Genomic DNA, 21,039 nt, shown 5'->3' with positions numbered 1-21,039 from the left:
GAATATGATTCAAATATTAACTATATGGATTAGATTTACATAATTAAATTTAATATGAATTTGATTTATATTAAATATCATAAATGATTAATAGAATTCAAATTATAAGTTATATTGTATTTGATACAATATAAAAACTATAGGTTATGTGTTATATTCGATATAACATATATTTTAATATATATTATATGATAAGGTGGTTATCATATATATATATATATTAAATATCTTATTAAATCCTTTTTTAGTTTAATTAAGGAGGGAGTTATAACTCCCTCCCCTTGTTTATCTTTGATGAGGGATGTGGGAAATGAGGAGGTTATGATGATTGTCTTCTTCCTCCCAAGAAGATATAGAAGGTCTGTAAGTTTTTGCTCTCCCAGAACGATCTAGAAAAGTTTTTCTCTAAAAAAATCCTTCCTCTTTCTCACTATCAAATTAATTCACTGAGCCCATAAACTCATGTGATTCTCAATCCTAAGGAGAATAATTCTTTTGCGGTGGTGGCCATATTGGGTATTGCTTCTGTTCGTGTTCCAAGGTGGGTTTGTGACCAATAGAGAAGGAAATTCGTGAAGAATTGGTCCTTCAATAGGTTAGTAATCTAAACCCCAAATTTCTTCTCTATATTTTCTTTTGTTCTATGCATGTTGTAATTTGTTTAGAATGCATAATAGGGTTGTGAATTTTATTTTTCTATGTAAATTTGAAAATTGGGAAACGATCTTGCTTCCGTTGTGGATTTTCACAAACCATCAATCCCAAGAGTCAAAGAAATTATTTGAAACAAAAATGAGTTAAAAATGAGTTAAAAATGAGTTAAATTGGAGAATTGGAGCATCAAATACCAAAAAGAGCAAAAAATTATCAAACTGCCACTGGAAGCTACATAGCAACGCCATCAACGGCATAGAGTTACACTACAAGGAAGAATGGCCCCTTTCAGCGCATGTAACACCTCGCACATTTTTTTTTAGTAATAATGTAATTTCAGTAAATTTACTATTTCGAATTTCAGTAATTGTTATTAGTTGGAGGGCATTTTTGTAATTTTGGACTTTAAGTATAAGTACGGGAATTTAATTGTTGGTGTGAAATTATTCAATTTGAAATTCAAATTGAAAATTAATGTAATTATATTTACTTCCTTTTTTGTTTTATTATTATTATTATTATTATTATTGTTGTTGTTGTTGTTTTTTTTTTTTTTTTTTAATAAAAAGTCAAATCCCACCCCCCTTTTCTTCCTCACATTCGTGAGCCCGTCCGACGCCGCCCAAAGCCATCAAGTCAATTTCTTCTTTATGACCTCCGTCCACCACTGCTCAAGCGTCGTTCGCTTTTGCCGTTACTTGATCTATCGATTTGGGTAAGATTTCTGTCGTTTGGGTTTGTTTTCGGTTGATTCTTGAATACTCATTTACTTTGGTTGATACCCATTGTGTTTCAACTTTGAATTCAAGTTTGTGAAGGTATTGAGGTGTTGTTTAGTGAAGTTGGAGTTTGTTTTAACGAGTTTTGGTAAGTTTTATGCTTTGATTACCCTCTTTGTGGATTAATTTTGGTTGTTGATAAATTTTGGTAAAGTTATTTAGAAGTGATTTTTGACGAAGCTACATATGGATAATTTATTTGAGATATTAGTAGTGAAGTATGTATTTGATTCAAGCTTTAATCATGTAAGCCTAATTTCAAATTATGATTAGGGGGTTGATTCAAGAATTTCATTCAAGATGAAGAATAATTTGGTTTGCTAATTATTTGGACTTAAAATTGGAGGTTTGGAAGGTAAATTTGAATTGGACCACACCTTAGGTAAGGTTATCTGGAAATATTTTGTAATATTTGGGTGTTTGGAATTTGGCCTTAACTATTAATTTTAAAGCTTGGTTTATGTTTAGGCTTGATTAAGGATTCAAGAATTTCACAAAGATTCAATTGTTTTTTGGTTCGACCTAATATCAAGGTAAGTAATCTTACTACTAGAACTACCCACGGGCCAGGCATTAGATGTATGTTAGTATGTTAAATGAAGGTTATGGCAGAATGACAGCATGAAAGATTGATAGTATAACATGATTAAAGTATGTTCTGTTACGAGATCCGAATTATTTATTTATGCACATAGGCACTTGAATGCTAGCATGAGATGGTATGTGATTTCATATGGTTGTATTTAATCTGTTGATGTTGAGGATTGTAAGACTGGTTACAAGGATAATTTTGACTGTTCTGAGATTTAATAGACCGTTTAGATAAGATATATGAACATGTGATAATATGACTGAAGCATGTTAATATATGAGCATGATTTAGAATTTTATGAAATATATTAAAAGGACGATTGGGCATGACCCTAAATTATGAGTTAAGCAGCACTACTACGAAATGTCTTAAAGTTAGGTGAAAGTTGGAGCATTTTGTTGATGTGCTTATTGATGTGATTTATTATGAAAGTGTGTAAGTTATATGATGTATTATGAAATTTCAAATGTTTGATTGTTACATGAGTTAGTGCATGAAAGTGATGTACTAGAGTGGATCCATTAATACTAGATTAATTACCTATGTTGAGGTTAACTAGCCTAACCTTGATCAGGAGGTTTTTTAGAAGATTCATGATTAGGTGAATGTTATATGTAATATGAAGTTAGATGCAATCTCTTTTCCTTTCCAGACTATGTGAATGCATAAAAATGATGCACGTCCAAAGGTGCTAGTACATGAAAGAGATGTACTAAGGCTGGTGTGCATGAAAGTGATACATACCTAGAGGGTACTGGGGTGTACGAAAGAGGTACATACTCAGTGGGTTATGTGTATACGAAAAAGGTGTATGCCTAACCATGTGTACGAAAGAGGTACGCATCCTTACATTTATAGAGAGGATCTGGGGTGTACGAAAGAGGTACATACTCAGTGGGTTATATGTATACGAAAGAGGTGTATACATAACTAGATGTACGAAAGAGGTGCATACTCAGTAGGTTAGGTATATACGAAAGAGGTGTATACTTAACCAGGTGTACGAAAGAGGTACACATTCAGTGGGTTATGTGTATACGAAATAGGTGTATACATAACTAGATGTACGAAAGAGGTACATACTCTGTAGGTTAGGTGTATACGAAAGAGGTATATACTTACCCATGTGTACGAAAGAGGTACACATTAAGTGGGTTATGTGTATACGAAAGAGGTGTATGCATAACCATGCATATGTAAGAGATTGTGTTTCCTTCGGGAAGCACTAGAGGTTGTGGGTCCTACAGGACTTACTAGAGATAGTAGGCATACTTAACTACAGTAGGATAGGACTCAGTCTCCTTCTTGTTTCATGCGCATATATGTCCCATGAGAACTAGAGCAGTTTATATGTTTCACCAGAGGTGGGTATCTAGAGGACATAGATGCCCAGCCTGATCCCAGTAGTGGGATTACTGAATATTTTATACTCATGCTTTCTCATGTTGTTGTTTCAGGTAAGGGTAGAGATGCACCGGCGATGGACAAGCGGAATTCGTGATCCAGCCATTGGGACTAGTTTTTACGCTTCCGCTCATGAGATTTAAAGTTCTTTTCATGTTTCTCTTAATTTTTAGTTTTGATGTTTAAAAATTACTTTTAAGAATCATTTTTCATATTTATTTATTATCCTTTATGATTTATAGGTACCCTACTATTGATTTAGTATTTGAATTTAATGAAAGTCTTTTGAACATACCTTATTTAATTAGCATTTATTTCGCCATAACCAAGTGTCGTTTTGAGTTCCATGCATACATGTATTTAGTAACGGCCTAACTTAAGTCCTAGGGGGTCGGGTCGTTACAGTTGGTATCAGAGCCCATGTTTTGGGTTCTGTAGATTGACTTACTATGTAAGTCTAGATTGTCCCTGTGGCCCATGAACGGATTCCTCGTCATCGCCAGGTACATCTTATCAATTATAAGTTTTATGATAGTTGTGCATTAAAATATTTGTTTAGCTTAAATGCACCAGTTATGCTCTAATGCTAGGTCAGTGACTCGTTAGAAGTTATTATAAGAAGATTATCAGGTACGACACTACAAAAGGAGAAAAATAAAATAAAGTAAATTATGAGGTCACTTGGCACTAGTTAATCTCATGGAAATTATGTTAGAAACGAACAAATATATACCTCAGTTCAGCAATGTTAGAGGTTGATGAAACTATATAGAGTTATGACAATTTAGGAATGAAGGTATTTAAATGTTTAAGCCAAAGAATAAAATTGTCGAGACAAGAATTGATCAAGGACTAGTGTTATGTTTTGTGTTGGATAGTGCAATCGGTGGTAGTATAAATTTCTTCATAGGCCACATACTCAAGTATAAGGTTAAAAGTTGTTTTATGAATAAGAAGGAGAAAAAGAAGAGACTATGGATTTATTAAAGGTTCTGAGATATTAAAACCAAACATTTTGAGAGGAATTTTGAAAATGATTAATAAGATAATCACTTTGGTAATACTACGACTTGATGGATTAGGTAAAATATGTGTAGTGATATGAAGGATTCTTTTGGAATATCTAGCTAAGTTGACGTCATTAAAGGAAGCCAAAATAGTTGGACATGAGTTTAGACTTAAAGGGGATAAAGCAAAGTGTTATCTGTTTAGGTTGGAAGATTATTTTAGAGTACCTAGATTAATTAAATCCATAGTCTTATTGTGATTAGGAGATCCAAGTTATGCATATTTGAAGAAACAAAAGTCTTTTGCAGTTTAAAAGTATGCAAATTGGCAAAGGAGAATTCTACGAGATGGAAATTTTTAGTGAGAAAGATAAGAGTTATAGAGGAGTTAAGTAAAATATAACTTAGTAAAGAGATAATGTTCCAATTGGACAGTGAAAAAAAAAAGAGAGAAAAGAAAGAGGTGTATACTTAACTAGGTGTATGAAAGAGGTACACATTCAGTGGGTTATGTGTATACGAAAGAGGTACATACTCAGTAGGTTAGGTGTATACGAAAGAGGTGTATACTTAACCATGTGTACGAAAGAGGTACACATTAAGTGGGTTATGTGTATATGAAAGAGGTGTATGCATAACCATGCGTATGTAAGAGATTGTATTTCCTTCGGGATTCACCAGAGGTTATGGGTCCTATGGGACTTACTAGAGATAGTGGACATACTTAACTGCAGTAGAATAGAACTCAGTTTTTCATGTATGTATGTGTCTCATGAAGACTAGAGCAATTTATATGTTTCACCAGAGGTGGGTATCTAGAGGACATAGATGCCCAGCCTGACCCCAGTAGTGGGGTTACTTACTGGGTATTTTATACTCATTCTTTCTCATGTTGTTGTTTCAAGTAAAGGTAGAGATGCACCAGCGATGGACAAGCGGAATTCGTGATCGAGCCATTGGGACTAGTTTTTACACTTCCGCTCATGAGATTTAGAGTTCTTTTCATGTTTCTCTCAACTTTTAGTTTTGATGTTTAAAACTTACTTTTAAGAATCGTTTTTCAAACTTATTTCTTATCCTTTATGATTTATGGGTACCCTACTATTGTTTTAATATTTGAATTTAATGAAAGTCTTTTGAACTTACCTTATTTAACTAGCGTTTATTTCGCCACAAAAGAGTGTCGTTTTGAGTTCCATGCATGCATATATTTAGTAACGGTCTAACTTAAGTCCTAGGGGGTCGGGTCGTTACATCATCACAGCGTAGTTACCCTGCCTCAATGCTCCCTCATTATGCTTGAAGGCAGTAGCTATGGATACAGGGCAACATTTCAACACTATGCACAGTGTAGCTACCCTACAAATTTTGATGGAACAACGCACGTGCCTCAGTATCGTCAGCATAATAGCAGCGTTGTTACCCTTGCCTTATGCTCAAGGTATGATTTGGTTTCCGTAGCAGAAGAGAGAGATTTTAGAGCATTTTCACAAATTTTCTTCAAGATTCAATCACCATTTCGAAACTTTTTCTCCATTCTTTCATTCTTTCGATCTTTACTTGTAATGTCTCATTGATTGCTTGAAGATTCAAGACAATACAAGGCCAGGTAAGTCTTTCTCTTGGGAATAGTTAATTAGTTTTAATTCTTGAGGATTTTGTATTTTCTTTATGAAATTCCATGAATTCTTGGATGATTTTTTTAGCTTTTTCTTAATAAAATTCAGTAAGAATGAATTGACGACTCGGATTTATCGAAGTCTTATATGCAATTTTTACATGGCACTGAAAATAATTGTAAAATAGGTTGCATTGCTTGAACTGGGACTTTTTTTCTAAAATTCATGCTTGTATGTCTTAATTTAGTTTCATCCAATAAATCACACTATGAATCTAGGCTTTTTGGTTCATAGGATGTCAGAATAAAGTGAGGAAACTCATCTTACAGAGAACCTATGGGTGGAAGCAGATCGTCCAAATTTCATTACGATTGAAAACAAATATTTACAGTAAAACATACAGATTATGTATCATAACTAAAATTAAAATATATTTTTGAATAAGAAATAGGGTTCAAGTGATTATACTTTTGAAGAACTCTTCTTCACGCAAATCTCTCAAACTGTCACGAACTCCTCAAACAATCATGAACCCCTCGAACAACAACCAAACTCGAACCAAAAGGGAAGACACTACCACTTAGTGACCTCGATATTCTCACGGTGAGAACCCAGAAGTAGTGGACTTTGGCTATTTTGGTTAGGAGGGAGTTTAGAAGTTTGGAGGAGGAGGACGATTGAGGAAAAAGAAGACTATCGTATAGCAAGATCACTCAATCGTGTAGACAGTGAGCCTATCATATATGCTCTCTCAATCTATCGTATAGATTCTCCACAATTCGTGCTTCTTAGTTATGGAATAATCAAAATCATATTTTATTTATTCCACATTTGCCATAAAAATCAACAACCTCCCACTAAGATGGTTAGAGAGAAAAAATGATTAATTATCCAAATAATTAATAATATAAATAAATATGATAACCAACTTATCATATTGTATTTATAACCTATAGTTTTAACATTGCATCATATACAATATAAACTATAATTATTTTTCTCTATTTTATGGCATTTAATATAAATCGTATTTATATTAAATTTAATATCTATGAATCTCATTCACAGAAAAAAAAAATATTTGAATCACATTCAAATATCTATTCCTCTGATTAATCAATAATGTATCAAATACATTATATCAATTATATTATATATAATTAATTTCCTCTTATTAATTTGAACAATTCAAATTAACCCAAAAACTGATTCTCAATTAAATCCTTTTGAGCTACCAAGGGAACCTAATGGACCTGGATATGTAGCTTGAAGCTTCAACAGTAAGTGAATAATTAATTAAACTTTTTAATTACATGATCCATTATTCATTACTATTGGGCACTCCACTAAAAACCGACAGCTGCACTCTTCGTACTATAGATATATTTCTGTGTCCATTGAATATAATCAATCAACAATACGATGACCCTTCACAAATTGCTCGTAAGTACAGCTGGGCCAAATTACCATTTTACCCTAGTAGTTACATTTAACTCTTTAAGTACCACTGATCCCTCTAATGAACAATATATCATAGTTTCACGATGACTAAACCTCTCTCAACCCAAGAGAGGGTGTGACGCCACATTGTTCAAGACCCGGAATAAGCTTTTAAGGGAGCAATTTATCTACTTACCCCTAATGAGTGAATTTCATCTTGTGTTGCTAAGTTCCCAACTCACCAATTAGACGAATTCCTAAAATGGTAGACTTGTTGAGTCGGCGATTTGGCCACTCTTACCCATACAAATTAAAGGACCATCCTCATAGGCTAGAGTTAACAACTCACTCAGGATTAAAGTCATGTTATCTATGGTCATCCTAGTGAAATGAAAGTCTCTATTATGATCGGCGTTATATAATGAGACTGAACATTTCGTGGTCCGGTCTTATACAAACTCCTTTGTATAGAATATCCCTGCTCGCATATCTAATACATGAATGAGATCATCTCTAGCACTTTACAATATTTGTAACACCTACAAAGTGGGCCATACTCATAGTGCCACCAAGATAAGGTACCTTATTCATATACTACAGACCATTTAAGTTATCACTTAAACATTATCCACCTGTATGTCTCCACATACATGTTTAAGTTACAACGATAACCATGGATATTAGTTTATTGGTTTGTGGTTCATGCAACTAAAATATCATATATTTCATAGACAAAGTGAATAAAATATCATATATTATAAATCATTTACAAGTTGGTTTATACAAGGTTTACAAACTATAGGACCTTACGAGATTTAGGGCATCAACCCCAACACAAAGAACCTAATTCTTAATGCAAATTAGGATTAAACATGAAGATCGTTGAGAAAGAAGTGTTTTTGACTAATTTAGGGTTAATGAGAATGTAATTCTTGATTGACTAATTGGAATATTAGGTTTTTCCTAATAAGTTGTGGAATTCATGAGTTTTCATATATTTTTTAACCTAGTGATAGAATTAGAAACTAATGAAACTATTCCCAAGTATCTTTTAATTGGGAAATTCAAGTCAATTTTGTGCTCTACTTTTATCCCCAAATTATATTTCTTGCATGTTTCTTTTTTATTCCTTCTATAAACAAAACCCCTCAATTTCATGGAATTCATTAACTATCACAACTAGTCATTCGGTTCTTGAGAATTCAACCTCGTACTTACCTCTTGTAACTACCCTTTAGTATAAGTTGAAGGATTGGTGAATTTACAAATATTATTTGCTTAGTTAGGGTTTGTAGACAAAATTCCTAGTTAACGGTACCCATTTCTTAGATCTTTTATTGTTAGTGAGTAAAGACTTTGGAACCTATTTAAAATTAGTTCTAAAATTACTAGCAATCATCTTCGACAAATAAGAAGTATGATATTTATGATCAATTTTGCCACAAGAATAACAAGTCACATTAGGCACGAATTTCTTTTTAACACAGATTTTGCATTTTGTTTCTATTGAATAAATTCTTTTTAGAAGCATTTCTCAATTTAAAACAATTTGGTCTAATACCTTTAATTCCACAATAATGGCATGTAGGCACATTTAATTTCACATGCATATCTCTAACATTTACATGTTTAGACACAAATTTAGTACTATGCATATATTTAGATTTTTCACAAAAATGTTTGGGCACAAAATTTGATTTTTCATACATAAATCTACCTTTTTCATACTTAGACACAAAATTCACATTATGAGCACATTTTGGTCTAGCATGATTTTGTTTATGCATAGAATTCGATTTTCCTGAATGCTTCTACCTTTTTCATGCTTTGGCATTAATTTAAATTCAACATTAGGCATATTAAATAAACCATCTCATACATACTAGGGGTGACTTTAACAAAAGTAGTACTCTTCAAAGTAGATGAACAATTTTGCTTCACATAGCCTAATCCCCTTTCGTTGTTACAAGATTTATTCATATCAATAATCTTATCTAATTTTTGTGCATCAATAGTCAATTTTTTTAATGGATTCTTTTGCAATTTCAAGTTCTTTGTTAGTAAATAATTCTTTCTCTTTAAGCATATGCAAATATCATTTTTCTCATGACTATCACATTCAAGAAATTTAATTTTATCAACAAAAGAAGTTTTTTCATTTTCTAATGTTATATTGCTAGCTTTCAAATTACTAATTCTATTTTTCAGACTAGCAAATCACTTAATTCCAAAGAGAAAGATCTAAGTTTTTCATTTTCATTCCACAAATCATTTAAATCAATTTTCATTTCACATGATAAAGATTTAGTTCATCAAGTCTCTTTTTCAAGAAAAGTAATTCTATCATTTAATGCAATTTTCTCATTACAACACTCATCATGCAACAAAGAGTTATTAACCCTATTCTTTAAACAAAAATTTTCGTCTATCAAAGATTTATTTTCAAGAGATAATGCTCCATACTTCTTTGATAATTTCACATATTTAGAGCTAACCATTCAAGATCACATTGCATATACTTTCAAATGCATCAACTAATTCATCATAAGAAGAGGTTTTATGATTTACCCCATTTTTGTACTTTCATCTCTGGAGTCATTCTCCGAATGAGTCATTAAGCACAATGAAGATCTATCACATTTATCTTTCTCTATTTTATGGATTTTTCCTTGATTTTGAGAGTTATAATTCTTCTTCACATCAAATAAATCATTAATAATACAAATAGAATTTTCTACACTATACATATGACCAAGAAAATTCCAAATATCATATGCATAATAAAATTGTACAATTTTATCACATACTTTACTATCCAAATAACTACATATGATATTTATGGTTTGTGCATTAAAAGAGAGTAATTTATCATTCAATTTTAATTCTGACAAATTATGTTCGCAAATATACAAGATATTAAAATCAATAGCAAACAAAAATGTTATCGTTCTCTTTTTCCAAACATTAAAATTTTTACCATTAAAGATATGAGGTATATCAATATATTGACCTTCTAAAGTTGTCATAGCTCTAGCAATCAAACTTTTTAAATAATTTTTCAAAATATTAATAAGATACTTTAATATCAAAATAATATTTGAAAAATGATTTATGTAGAAGAGTTCCTTACTCTTAATCAATAATAGATCGGTATGGCAACCTTAGAGAGGGGTCCATAGTGTTTATTTAAACTAATTAAATTTTTTTACTAATATGGATTCAATTAAATAAATTAATACAATTTTATTAATTAATAATTTAAATAATAATTATATGCAAATAAATCCAATCCAAAATAATCAAGAAAATGAAACTCACAGTTTTAAGCACCCTATTAATTTTAATAACAAGATTGATTATAAATGTAGAAATTTAAGAACTGTCAATCAAAATATGCATATATGAGAAATTAATTTCAAGAACAAATATTGTAATTAATTCCATGTAATAAACTAAAATAACACATTAATTGCAAAATTAAAGTAGTATAGGGATAGAGAAATTAACACCAGAAATTTTTATAGTAGTTTGATCAAACTTTACCTACATCCACTTTCCTAAGTGTCTCTTGGGATCTTGAATAAGGATCTCATTGACACCACTTTTTTTGTGAGTTCAAGAGCAAACTTAATCCTTTCCACGGATTAGGATCAAACCGTTATAATTGTTTTTTTTTTTTTTTTTTTTTAATCAAGAGCAACCCTTGTAAGATGTTTGGAAAAATTAAAGAACACACTTGAGAAACTCTCTTAAAGAATGGATTTACAAATTTTGAGCTCACAACAAATGAATCCTCACAATACGTAGACCTTTCTTAAGAATAAGATGAAAGGAAGAAAATTGAAGTTTAGAGAAAGAGCAACAATGGTAGCTTGATAAGTTATGAAGGATTGTAATTAAAGTTGTTTTAATTTTGAAGAAGATGAAGAGTTTAAAAAGAGAAGGAAAAAATGAAAACCAAATTCAATTTGGGCCACTGGATGTTGGTATAAGAAAATTGAATGGTGGAAATTTAAACTCAACTAGCCGATAGACACAAACATAATATAATATAATATAATATTATATATATATATATATAATCATTTTTTTTTTAAAACCCAACAAAAAGTAAAAGTCTGTCATGCGTCAAAAACTAGTCGTTAAATACAAATATAAAATAATATTAAATTCATTGTATTTTTAAAATCAATCCAAAAATCAAAAGTCCACCATTTATGATTCCTTTTATGCTCCACAAAATTATTGTCTATTCCAAGAAGCTATAGGGAATGGACCACAAATGTATTAGTTTAGACGTCTAAGCATTTGTTGGCACCTAATTTTCTTATGTTTATATGCTTTCCCTTAATACATTCCACACAAACATCAAAGTTACTCAAATAAATGGAATCAAGAATTTCATCTGACACAAATCTCTAAATTCTCTACTTTATTGTGTGATCTTTTGCACCAGATACAAGAACAGTATTCTGAGGATGAAAATCTAAATCATTTATTGGCTGCAATTAATTAGGAGAAGAATTAGTCATCAATGGAGGAGAAAATAAAATTGAGAATACAGAAGCATATACAAAATAGAATAATGAAGAAAAGAGTGATGTAAAGTACTAAAATCCTTTTCCTTGTCAAAAGGAAAAAAACATTCTGTTCCCTTAGATGCAAAAAGTCCAGAAACGGCAACAGTGACCAACCAAAAAATGAAAAACATAAATGCCCTTAGCAGTTGTGCAGGCAGGGAGAGAACATAAATCGCTTCTTACTTAAACATAATATCAAAGAGAAAATAATAGCTGTTTCAGAGATAGTTTATTCCATGCTGATTCAAGATCACTTATACATGGTGATATGATTGGAACGCTCTCGCTCTCGCTCTCGCGCACGCTCTCGCCCTCACCCTCGCTCTCGGTCTCTCAAATCTCGCTCTCTCGAATTTGATTGGGAAGTTTATCAAACTTAGAGTTTAAATAAAATAATAAAATATTTTTAGATATTGTTTTTATAAAATGGAAAATTAAAAAAAAAAAAAAAAGAAAGGTAGAAAGAAGAAGGTGGAATGTGTAATAATTAAAAAGGAAAAAAAAGGAAATTTGTACGGTATTCACGGTCTCTATCAAAATCTCGCTAATTTTGCTCACGCTCTCGCTCTCGCTCACCCTCTCGCTCTCGCTCTCGCGCACGCTCTCGCTCTCGGTCTCTCAAATCTCGCTCTCTCTCATAATATCGCTCTCGAATTTGATTGGGAAGTTTATCAAACTTAGAGTTTAAATAAAATAATAAAATATTTTTAGATATTGTTTTTATAAAATGGAAAATTAAAAAAAAAAAAAAGAAAGGTAGAAAGAAGAAGGTGGAATGTGTAATAATTAAAAAGGAAAAAAAGGGAAATTTGTACGGTATTCACGGTCTCTATCAAAATCTCGCTAATTTTGCTCTCGCTCTCGCTCTCTCACCCTCTCGCTCTCGCGCACGCTCTCGCTCTCGCTCTGGCGCTCACCCTCGCGCTCTCGGTCTCTCTCATAATATCGCTCTCACAATATTCTTTTAATTTTCCCTTTAAATTTCTATTGCTTAAGTGTCAAAATGAGTATAGACACAATGTTTGTACTATAAATTTTAAAGTTTGAGGTCGGATTTTTGACTCGTCACTTCCCCATGGTGTCAAAAAGAAATCTATTGCTTAGTACAAAAAAAAAAAAAACAGAATAATTATAATACGATGTTTTAAAATTTGAAATATGTTGAAATACGATTTTAAATTTGTAAAATGTTTTTCTAGCAGAAGAGAGAATTAAAATGTGACAAACCCAACGACGGAAAATTACCGAGCCGATCGGGTTTTGAAAACCGAACCGACTTACATCCATTGCCCTGTAGACCACGACCGCGAATGCTCTCCTTTCCCGCCAATTCTCAGGCAACTCAAAAGAGAAGCCGCGCTTTTCAAACCCTAAAAAATCTCGACCGCTGAAGCATTTCCGATTTCTGGCATTTCAACCGAACCCATCTACAATCGCCGATCGTGCTGGCCGTCGCGCCGCCAGGTGTATCGCCGTGCGATTTTCTCTCCCTCTCTCACAGATCTTTCATTCCTTTTCCTTCAACTCCGCTGATGGTTGGCCGGCCGCCGCGCAACACGCTCTCAGTCATCGGAATCGTTCAGGCGTCGTCGAATCTTCCACGTCCAGCAGGCTGTTAGCAGTGAGCAGCTTGAGTAAGAATTTTCCTTCACGTTTACTTTCTGTACTCGTTACCCACGACAAATTAACTCCAAATTTGGTTACCTTTGATGTTTTGCCTTTAGATTTAAGGGGTTGGAGGATTTTAGCACGATAGCAGCGTTGGTTTTGAGTGTTGTAGAATATTTGAACGTGACCCACAACCTGAATGACTCTAAATCATTTTGTCCATAGTTGGTAGAGTTCAGACCTATAAGTTTGAAAATATTTTAACACGAACCAACAAGGAATTAAGCTTTTTCGGCAGAAATAAGTGGGTAAGGACTCATTTTATTCACTTTCGAACTTGTTTTAAGTGCTGTTAGTTCGACTTTAGCCTTTGAAGTTCCTCTATTTGCAATTTCTCGAACAAGAGTCAAAGTCAGCGTTGGGCAAGAATAGGTTAAAAAGTCGCGTAAGTGTCCTTTGGGTAAGTAATAGCATTTGATTGAGTTTCAATGTACATTTGATTGAGTTTCAAAGTACATTTGGTTGAAGTTTTTAGTTATGAAAAATTGGATCAGGCCGACAAAGGACTTTTAAGTTGGGTCAAACCAGTGTTTGGTTTGCCATTAAGGTAATCAACTTTACTATCAGTTCGCTTTAGAGATAGGTTGAGAATTGTGTGAGTAGTTGGCTAGGACTATCCGTATTCGTTATATGCTAAGTTATGTATATAGAAGGTTATGCTATTCCTGTGATTGAGAAGTGCGTGAAAAGTTATTGTGCATGTTAATACAAAGGAGATGCATTTTGAAAGTTTGCTTCTTCTGACTGAAATCACTTTAAATAATAATGTTGAATGTAAGTGATTTAAACGCTAGAAATCTATGGAATTGCTTGTCCATGTTGCATTAACATGAAATTATAAGTGTTACATCAATAGAACACTGAACACATTATGGGACTTCATGCAAGTGTATGAATGCATTGCCATTGTGCTTAAAAGTTATGATTTTGAAGGTTGTGGTACATACCTTATGTGTATGAATTCATGGTTGTTGTATATAAATGTTATGAATTTGAAGGCTGTGATACATATTTTCCCTCTATTTATACGTTGGGCTTGTAAACCAAGGCTCAGCCTCACTGACTGGATGCCAACTACCATAAAAAAGGGAAAGTCTCAATAGGGGTTTACTTAGCACCGTGGAGTTGGGCATGAAAAGTTTAAAGAGGAAATGGGGGAGTAGTACCCTTAAAGCTGGAGATAAAACGATAAAAGAAAATGTTTTAAATGTTGAAAAGTTTGGGTCCCACCAATCAAAGGTTAATGTCTTGCATTGCATATATCAACCCCGATAGTGAGGTTATTTACTAGGTATTTTGAATACTCATTATTTTATTTAACTCACCTTTCAAGTAAAGACAGGGACGTACTAGGTGACTAATGGAGGTTGCTGGAAAAGGGCCATGATAGACTTAGTAGTGCATAGTTGTTTTGCTTTTGTATACAAATTTAAGTTTTATGCATTTTTTAAAATTTATATTACTTTGAAGTTTAAAACGTGTATTACTGATACTTATGTTTTAAAATGTTTTAGGGATCCTCAATAAAGATTTGCTTCACTTAAAAGAGATTTAATCTATCTAAGGTTTAAGTCCTATTAGCCTTTGAAGTTTTCTTTAGCATGCATTGGTAGCAACCCTATGTAGTACGTGTCTTAGAAGTTGGGCCGTTTCAGGCAGTGCCATGGAAGAAGTGATCGGAGAAGAATTCAAGAGGAGTGGTTTCACGTTTGATGAAGAGGAAGAGATTCTCAAGAAATGTAAGCTTTACTTCTCGTTTTTGTTTGTTATATCATTTATGTCTATGATTGGATACCGCTGACTGTCAATCCCTCGCTCTTTTGCACTAGGTGTTACGTTCTGTGTTAATTACAACCTAAAGCCTTCGGACATTGTTTCTAGCTGGGAGGTCTACTATCTCAACAGGTGGCTGTTTCTCTTAAACTATTTTTTCTTCCTCATGGCCATACGATTTAGTATCTACTTGATTTCTGGAGTTTTGCCCCTCTGTTGAGCTACAGTGCCAAGTATCTAAATTATTTGAAATTATTTAGCACAAGCTTGAGTTCTGGTTTTATTATTAGTTTTGTGACTGTTTCTCCATTTCTTAAGGGTTTGGAGATAATTGTTTCTCCGTCAATAGCTAATTGAATGTCTTGTACAGGCAATTATATGGGTCAGTGGTGCAAATCGAACACATGGATGGGTTTTTACAACATTTACAGAATGAGCAAAAAGATGCAGTCATTAAAGGGGACCCGGATCTTCATGTGTACTCGAGCAAAGATGTTCACATGTATGCTTCCCTCACCCCCAACCCACCGCCACCCCCCCCCCCCCCCCCCCCAACCCAAACCTATATAGCTCCTTAGCTCATATAATTGTGTTGTCTATATACCAGTCATGACAGGGTCATTTGAAAACTTGCACTAAATTGTGAAAGAGTTATTTTGAGGAGGGTTGAAAAAATTTGTAACCCTGGTATAAATAGGAATTTTACAGGACTTAAAGGGCCTGAGAAAATGCCAACTATACTCATAACAGAAATATTGAATAATAACTGTTCATAAATAATACATACAATATCACTAAATTGGTATTTGTGTCTCGTTAAAAATATAGTAACTTTCCCTACTGGGATGACAAATGTCTCTAAATATCATTGTAAAAAATTAATTAAACATTTTTCTTTTAGGATTTTGAATGATGAGGATGAAGATCTAAATGGAGACATTCTTAAGACCCCAAATGGGAAATCTCAGAGCCTCCACAAAGAGCGGTTGGATTTGACACCTTACACGAATGAAGGCTTGTTCTCCTCGGGAAAGCCTTCAGAGCATGTGACACCTTTTGGCCAAAGAACAGAAAAGTTTGTTGTGAGGTTCAACATTAATAGCATGCCTGATAAGGTGACTGCTGAAAAGGAAGACAATTGCGAGAATGATGAAGATGCAATTATCAAGAAGGTTCAACCCCTGCAGGGATGCTTATTGACAATCCATGGATCGGGATTTGGACTTGAACCAAATTGCAGGTTCATGTATGACAAGGATGAAGATAGGGTATTCATTATTTATCGTAGCATTGTATTTGGCTCACTGGCACAACTCCAATACATGTTCTAAAATGGTTTAGTTTCTGTTTTTTATAGTTTAATGCTCTTGATAACCGAATCATGAGGCATGCTAAAGCTCTTGCTGCATCTGGGCTCTACGAAGAAGCAGTGGATCCTACAGTTGCTTCACAGGTAGTTTAATTGCTGTCTTGCACGCATTCTCTATGAAACTAAGTGCATGTAAAGTTTTGATCAGGAGCTAGGTGGTTAAGGTTTTAGGAGTTATGCTACAAACCTAACTAAGTCTATCTAGCTGTTTGTGTTTTAACTTCTATCCTACAACTTTATGCTTCACACCATGATACACTTATGCTGAGTAAATGCTTAGTTTGCTTGGCGATACCACAAGTCTAAACGTATGACTTTGTATCAGAAAAGCATGTTTGCAGTGGGCATGATTTATTGTGATGGTGAAGGACACTTGAACGATAAATCCACCTTGTTGCAAAGCAGGTATTATTATAATATTGTTTATTTTCTTCCCGTCTAAGAGCATTACTTTTCTATTGCCACCACAGTTTCTGTTTAGGAAGTAAACAATAGAGTTACTTTATTACTGGTGGTAAAGTAGTCAACTGAACTCTAAGATTTAATTTTTCTGATATAGTGTCGCGCATTCAGGGGGGCAGCGAGTTCGTCTAGAATTACAAAACTTAAGCCAATTTTCAATCTTTCCTGGCCAGGTACAACATGCAATGTTAATACCATTTGTGCTATCATCCAAAAAGTATACCTACGGGAAAAATTGATTTCATGCAGGTAGTAGGTATTGAAGGGCATAATCCTAGCGGACACTGCTTGATTGCATCCAAACTTGTGGATTCTTTTCCTTTGTCTGCCACTATAGACCCCATTCTGCCTCCAGCAAAGAAGATAGCTTTGAACCATGATATCCAACCAATTAATCAATCTTCTACACCGTCAGAATTATCGATGGTGTGTGTTCTTTTAAATGGCCGATGTTCTTTCAGTCACCTTTTTTATTAGTCATCATTGTGTCCTAACTCTTGCAGCATGTTACTAGTTGATATCATACTTGAATAGGTAATATTCGATCTAGTAAATTTCTTTAATACACTATTGAAAATTTGTTAACAGATCATTGCGTCAGGCCCCTATACAACAACGGACAACTTATTGTTTGAGCCTTTGACTGAGTTATTAGCATATGCAAAAAGAAGAGTTCCCCAGCTACTAATATTGGTAAATACTCATTCGTTTATTTTGATTTTACAAAGTGACCTGTCAATATAACTTATTATCATTGACATTTTATGTTGTTTTAGCTTGGACCATTTGTTGATTCTGAACATTCTGATATCAAGAGAGGAACTGTGGAGATGAGCTTTGAGGAAATTTTCAACTTTGAAGTTTTGAGAAGGGTAATAATTAATACAGTATACTTAACTTTGAAAAACTTTTTTTTGTCTTTTTCTTTTCCTTTTAAATTTGGCTTTATTTTGTTCAGGTACAAGATTATGCAGAACACATGGATCCTGATGCACGTGTAGTGTTGATGCCATCTATAAGGGATGCTAATCACGACTTTGTTTTTCCTCAGGTATAAATTGTTGAGGCAGATCTATCAATTTTAAAATGATTAAATTATTAAAGATCACCTTGTTCTGCAGCCTGCTTTTGACATTCCATCTGATCTTAGACTTCAGGTAATTTATTCTTAAGCTTTGAGTTACTTCTAAATTTTATGGAGCTTCATTTTCTTGAGTAATGCTTACGGTTGAACCATGTTGGTTTTGGTTCAGATATCCAGTCTCCCAAACCCATGCATTTTGGAAGCAAATCAGGTAAATCAGGGATACATATCTTTGCCTTCTGAAATGAGCTTTCTATGAACTTCTCATTTTCATCAAGATTTTCCTATGTTGGAAGATTGAAGTTCGCAATATTTGGTTATCAATTAATAGCTGGTTGTTTTGATACTATAAGAAGAAAGAAAAAAAGGAAATAATGTGCGCTGGATGCTCCACTATAAAAAAAAAAAGGACGTCAACATATAACAAAAGCAAAACAGGAAGGAAAAAAGATCGATCCCACCAGGACCATCTTGGTTTTTAGTCTGTCCATGATGTGTGTTTGTTCTGGATTAGGAATAACAATAGCAGTCCATTGGTATTCTATTTCTTACAAATGAAGAATTACATTTAGTTTTATGCACCTGCACTTACCGAATTTATACCATGAGATAATTTTTTAGTTCTTAATTCTTATTAGAAAAAGGGGAAAAAGACATTTTGAACATTCGTCGTTATCTTTTTGTTAAAAACAAGTACACTAGAAAGAAACAAGTATACTCTTTTTTTGTTTTTTGTTTTTTTGTTTTTTTTCCCCTTCCTGTTTTGCCTTGTTACATGTTGACGTCTAGCCATCTCCTTTTGAAAGCATACAAAACGAATTATGACATTTTCTTCGACAATGGAATTCAGGCAAAGATAGCCTGCAGCACCATGGATATTCTCAGACACCTTAGTGGAGAAGAGCTGTCAAGAAACCTAACTAAGGGAGTCACCAACGACCGCCTGAGCACACTTGCAAGTCATATACTTCGCCAGCGCAGGCATGTTTTATATCGGGCGCAAGAATGTTGATTATCCAATATATTAATATAATGTTTATCTTACGTTTCTCTTGTTTCACTTGTTTATAATGCACAACAGCTTTTATCCTCTATACCCTCCAGCCGAAGGAGTTCCCCTGGACTTTTCACTTGCCCCAAAAGCTCTTGACATCTCTGTAATACCCGATATTCTCATTCTTCCATCCGACATGAAACACTTCGTGAAGGTAAGTGATTGTGCCTTCTATCTTTCATCAATATACTTATTCTCAAAACTACGTCAACAATAAAAGTAAAAGATGTGCAATTTTGATACACTTTATAGATAAATCTAGACCAACGACTACAGCTCAATCTTAACCTCATGTTTTCACCTTTAAGTAGATAAAACATACACGTTATTAAGAGCTTCAATGACCTTCCCACTATGTCAGGTAATTTCTCTTGGTGAAGGAGGTTCAGAGGAAGAGCAAGCAAGATGCATATGTGTGAATCCCGGAAGATTGGCCAAGGGTGAAGGAGGGGGCACTTTTGTAGAGCTTAATTACTTCGGTAGGCCTGACAAGATAAACGCTTCTGTTGTCAGCATATGAACGGTGGACTTCACGTCTAGCCCTCTCTGTTTGCCTCATATATTGGACCTGCCAAAACTTGTTTGCCTTCAGTTTCAGCTTGGCGCTTAAGTTTCAGGTACAAGAGTGGTAGTCTAATTCATTAAATTATCGATTAGATATGAGATCTGTAATAAATTGCTACAGAGTGTATATTATTGTCCCTGTGTAAGAGGAGAGCAGAGTGGTTAAAACTTTCGAATATGAAAAGTAAACCTATTTAGAGCATAATTTAGGAAAGTTTAGAGCATAATTTAGGAAAGAATTCATCGTTTAGCTTAGCATAGCTCAATTGGTCAATGTATTATTTACCAGTAGCTTTTTCAAAGATAGTAAGTTCGAGTCTTTCACTATTCACGTTGGAACTGTGATACTAAAAAACATAAGAAAGAAAGAACTCATTTGGTCGTGACTCGTGAGGATGTACATATTGGTTGGAATTTTTAAAATTAGACAATACCTTAGACAGTTCAACCATCTATCGTTATCATTATCCCTAGGCCTAAACTTAAAAAGAATTAGTCTAATGCATTTTCCTTCAGGCTGGTAGGGCTTTCCTTAAATTAATTTCCTATAATTTGTCTTCACTAGCTTGTTGATTGTTTCAGCTGCACTTCTCATTTGAGATACTTGTATCGATAAAGAGAACTTGCGTAATAACATATCAAAACAACGGATGAGTGATGACATCTTTATAAAAGGAAAGATATCTTTTTTTTTTCTCTTAAATTTTGGGTCTAGTTTCTATTTTGTTCACAAGTTTCAAAATGCTACATTTTTAATCTGTAAGTTCAGTTTGATAATTTTATTTTTGAGATTTGAGTTTTGTTTCAATTTCGTCTATAGGTTTTAAGATATAAATTTTTAACTTTAATATTTTTTTAATTACTAAATACTCACTTTCAGCTATATTTTTCATAATAGTGATCTTGCAGTTACTTGTTTTAAAACTTGGAAATATTTACCCAATTATTTCCAATTACTGGTTGATGTTAGTACAAATCTTCTGGTCTGGC

At 33.5% G+C, this 21,039-nt stretch overlaps 1 protein-coding gene across 4 annotated transcripts; it reads left to right on the top strand.

Moving 5' to 3' along the window:
• The first annotated feature begins 15,032 nt into the window (after nt 1–15,032).
• LOC120076815 (uncharacterized) lies at nt 15,033–20,435 on the top strand. Of its 4 annotated transcripts, none has more exons than XM_090312935.1 (18): nt 15,033–15,109; nt 15,258–15,308; nt 15,399–15,482; nt 15,573–15,648; nt 15,887–16,018; nt 16,418–16,784; nt 16,874–16,969; nt 17,211–17,290; nt 17,445–17,520; nt 17,597–17,773; nt 17,936–18,040; nt 18,124–18,219; nt 18,306–18,398; nt 18,469–18,504; nt 18,601–18,642; nt 19,282–19,412; nt 19,513–19,639; nt 19,847–20,435. In XM_090312935.1, exons 3-18 carry the CDS (start codon nt 15,407–15,409, stop codon nt 20,003–20,005), a joined length of 1,869 nt encoding a protein of 622 aa, XP_090169061.1. In that variant the 5' UTR covers nt 15,033–15,109; nt 15,258–15,308; nt 15,399–15,406; the 3' UTR covers nt 20,006–20,435. The 4 variants fall into 4 exon arrangements, with proteins under 4 accessions (XP_090169061.1, XP_090169059.1, XP_090169060.1 ...); XM_090312933.1 differs by having other exon boundaries at nt 15,033–15,162; XM_090312934.1 differs by having other exon boundaries at nt 15,035–15,138.
• The last annotated feature ends 604 nt before the right edge of the window (nt 20,436–21,039 follow it).

The sequence above is a fragment of the Benincasa hispida genome, chromosome 4, assembly GCF_027475165.1.
Source record: "Benincasa hispida cultivar pf3 chromosome 4, pf3_genome.v1.1, whole genome shotgun sequence".
NCBI lineage: Eukaryota > Viridiplantae > Streptophyta > Magnoliopsida > Cucurbitales > Cucurbitaceae > Benincasa > Benincasa hispida.
The sequence above is the reverse complement of the archived record's forward strand: the minus strand, read 5'-3'. Positions and strand labels throughout refer to the sequence as shown.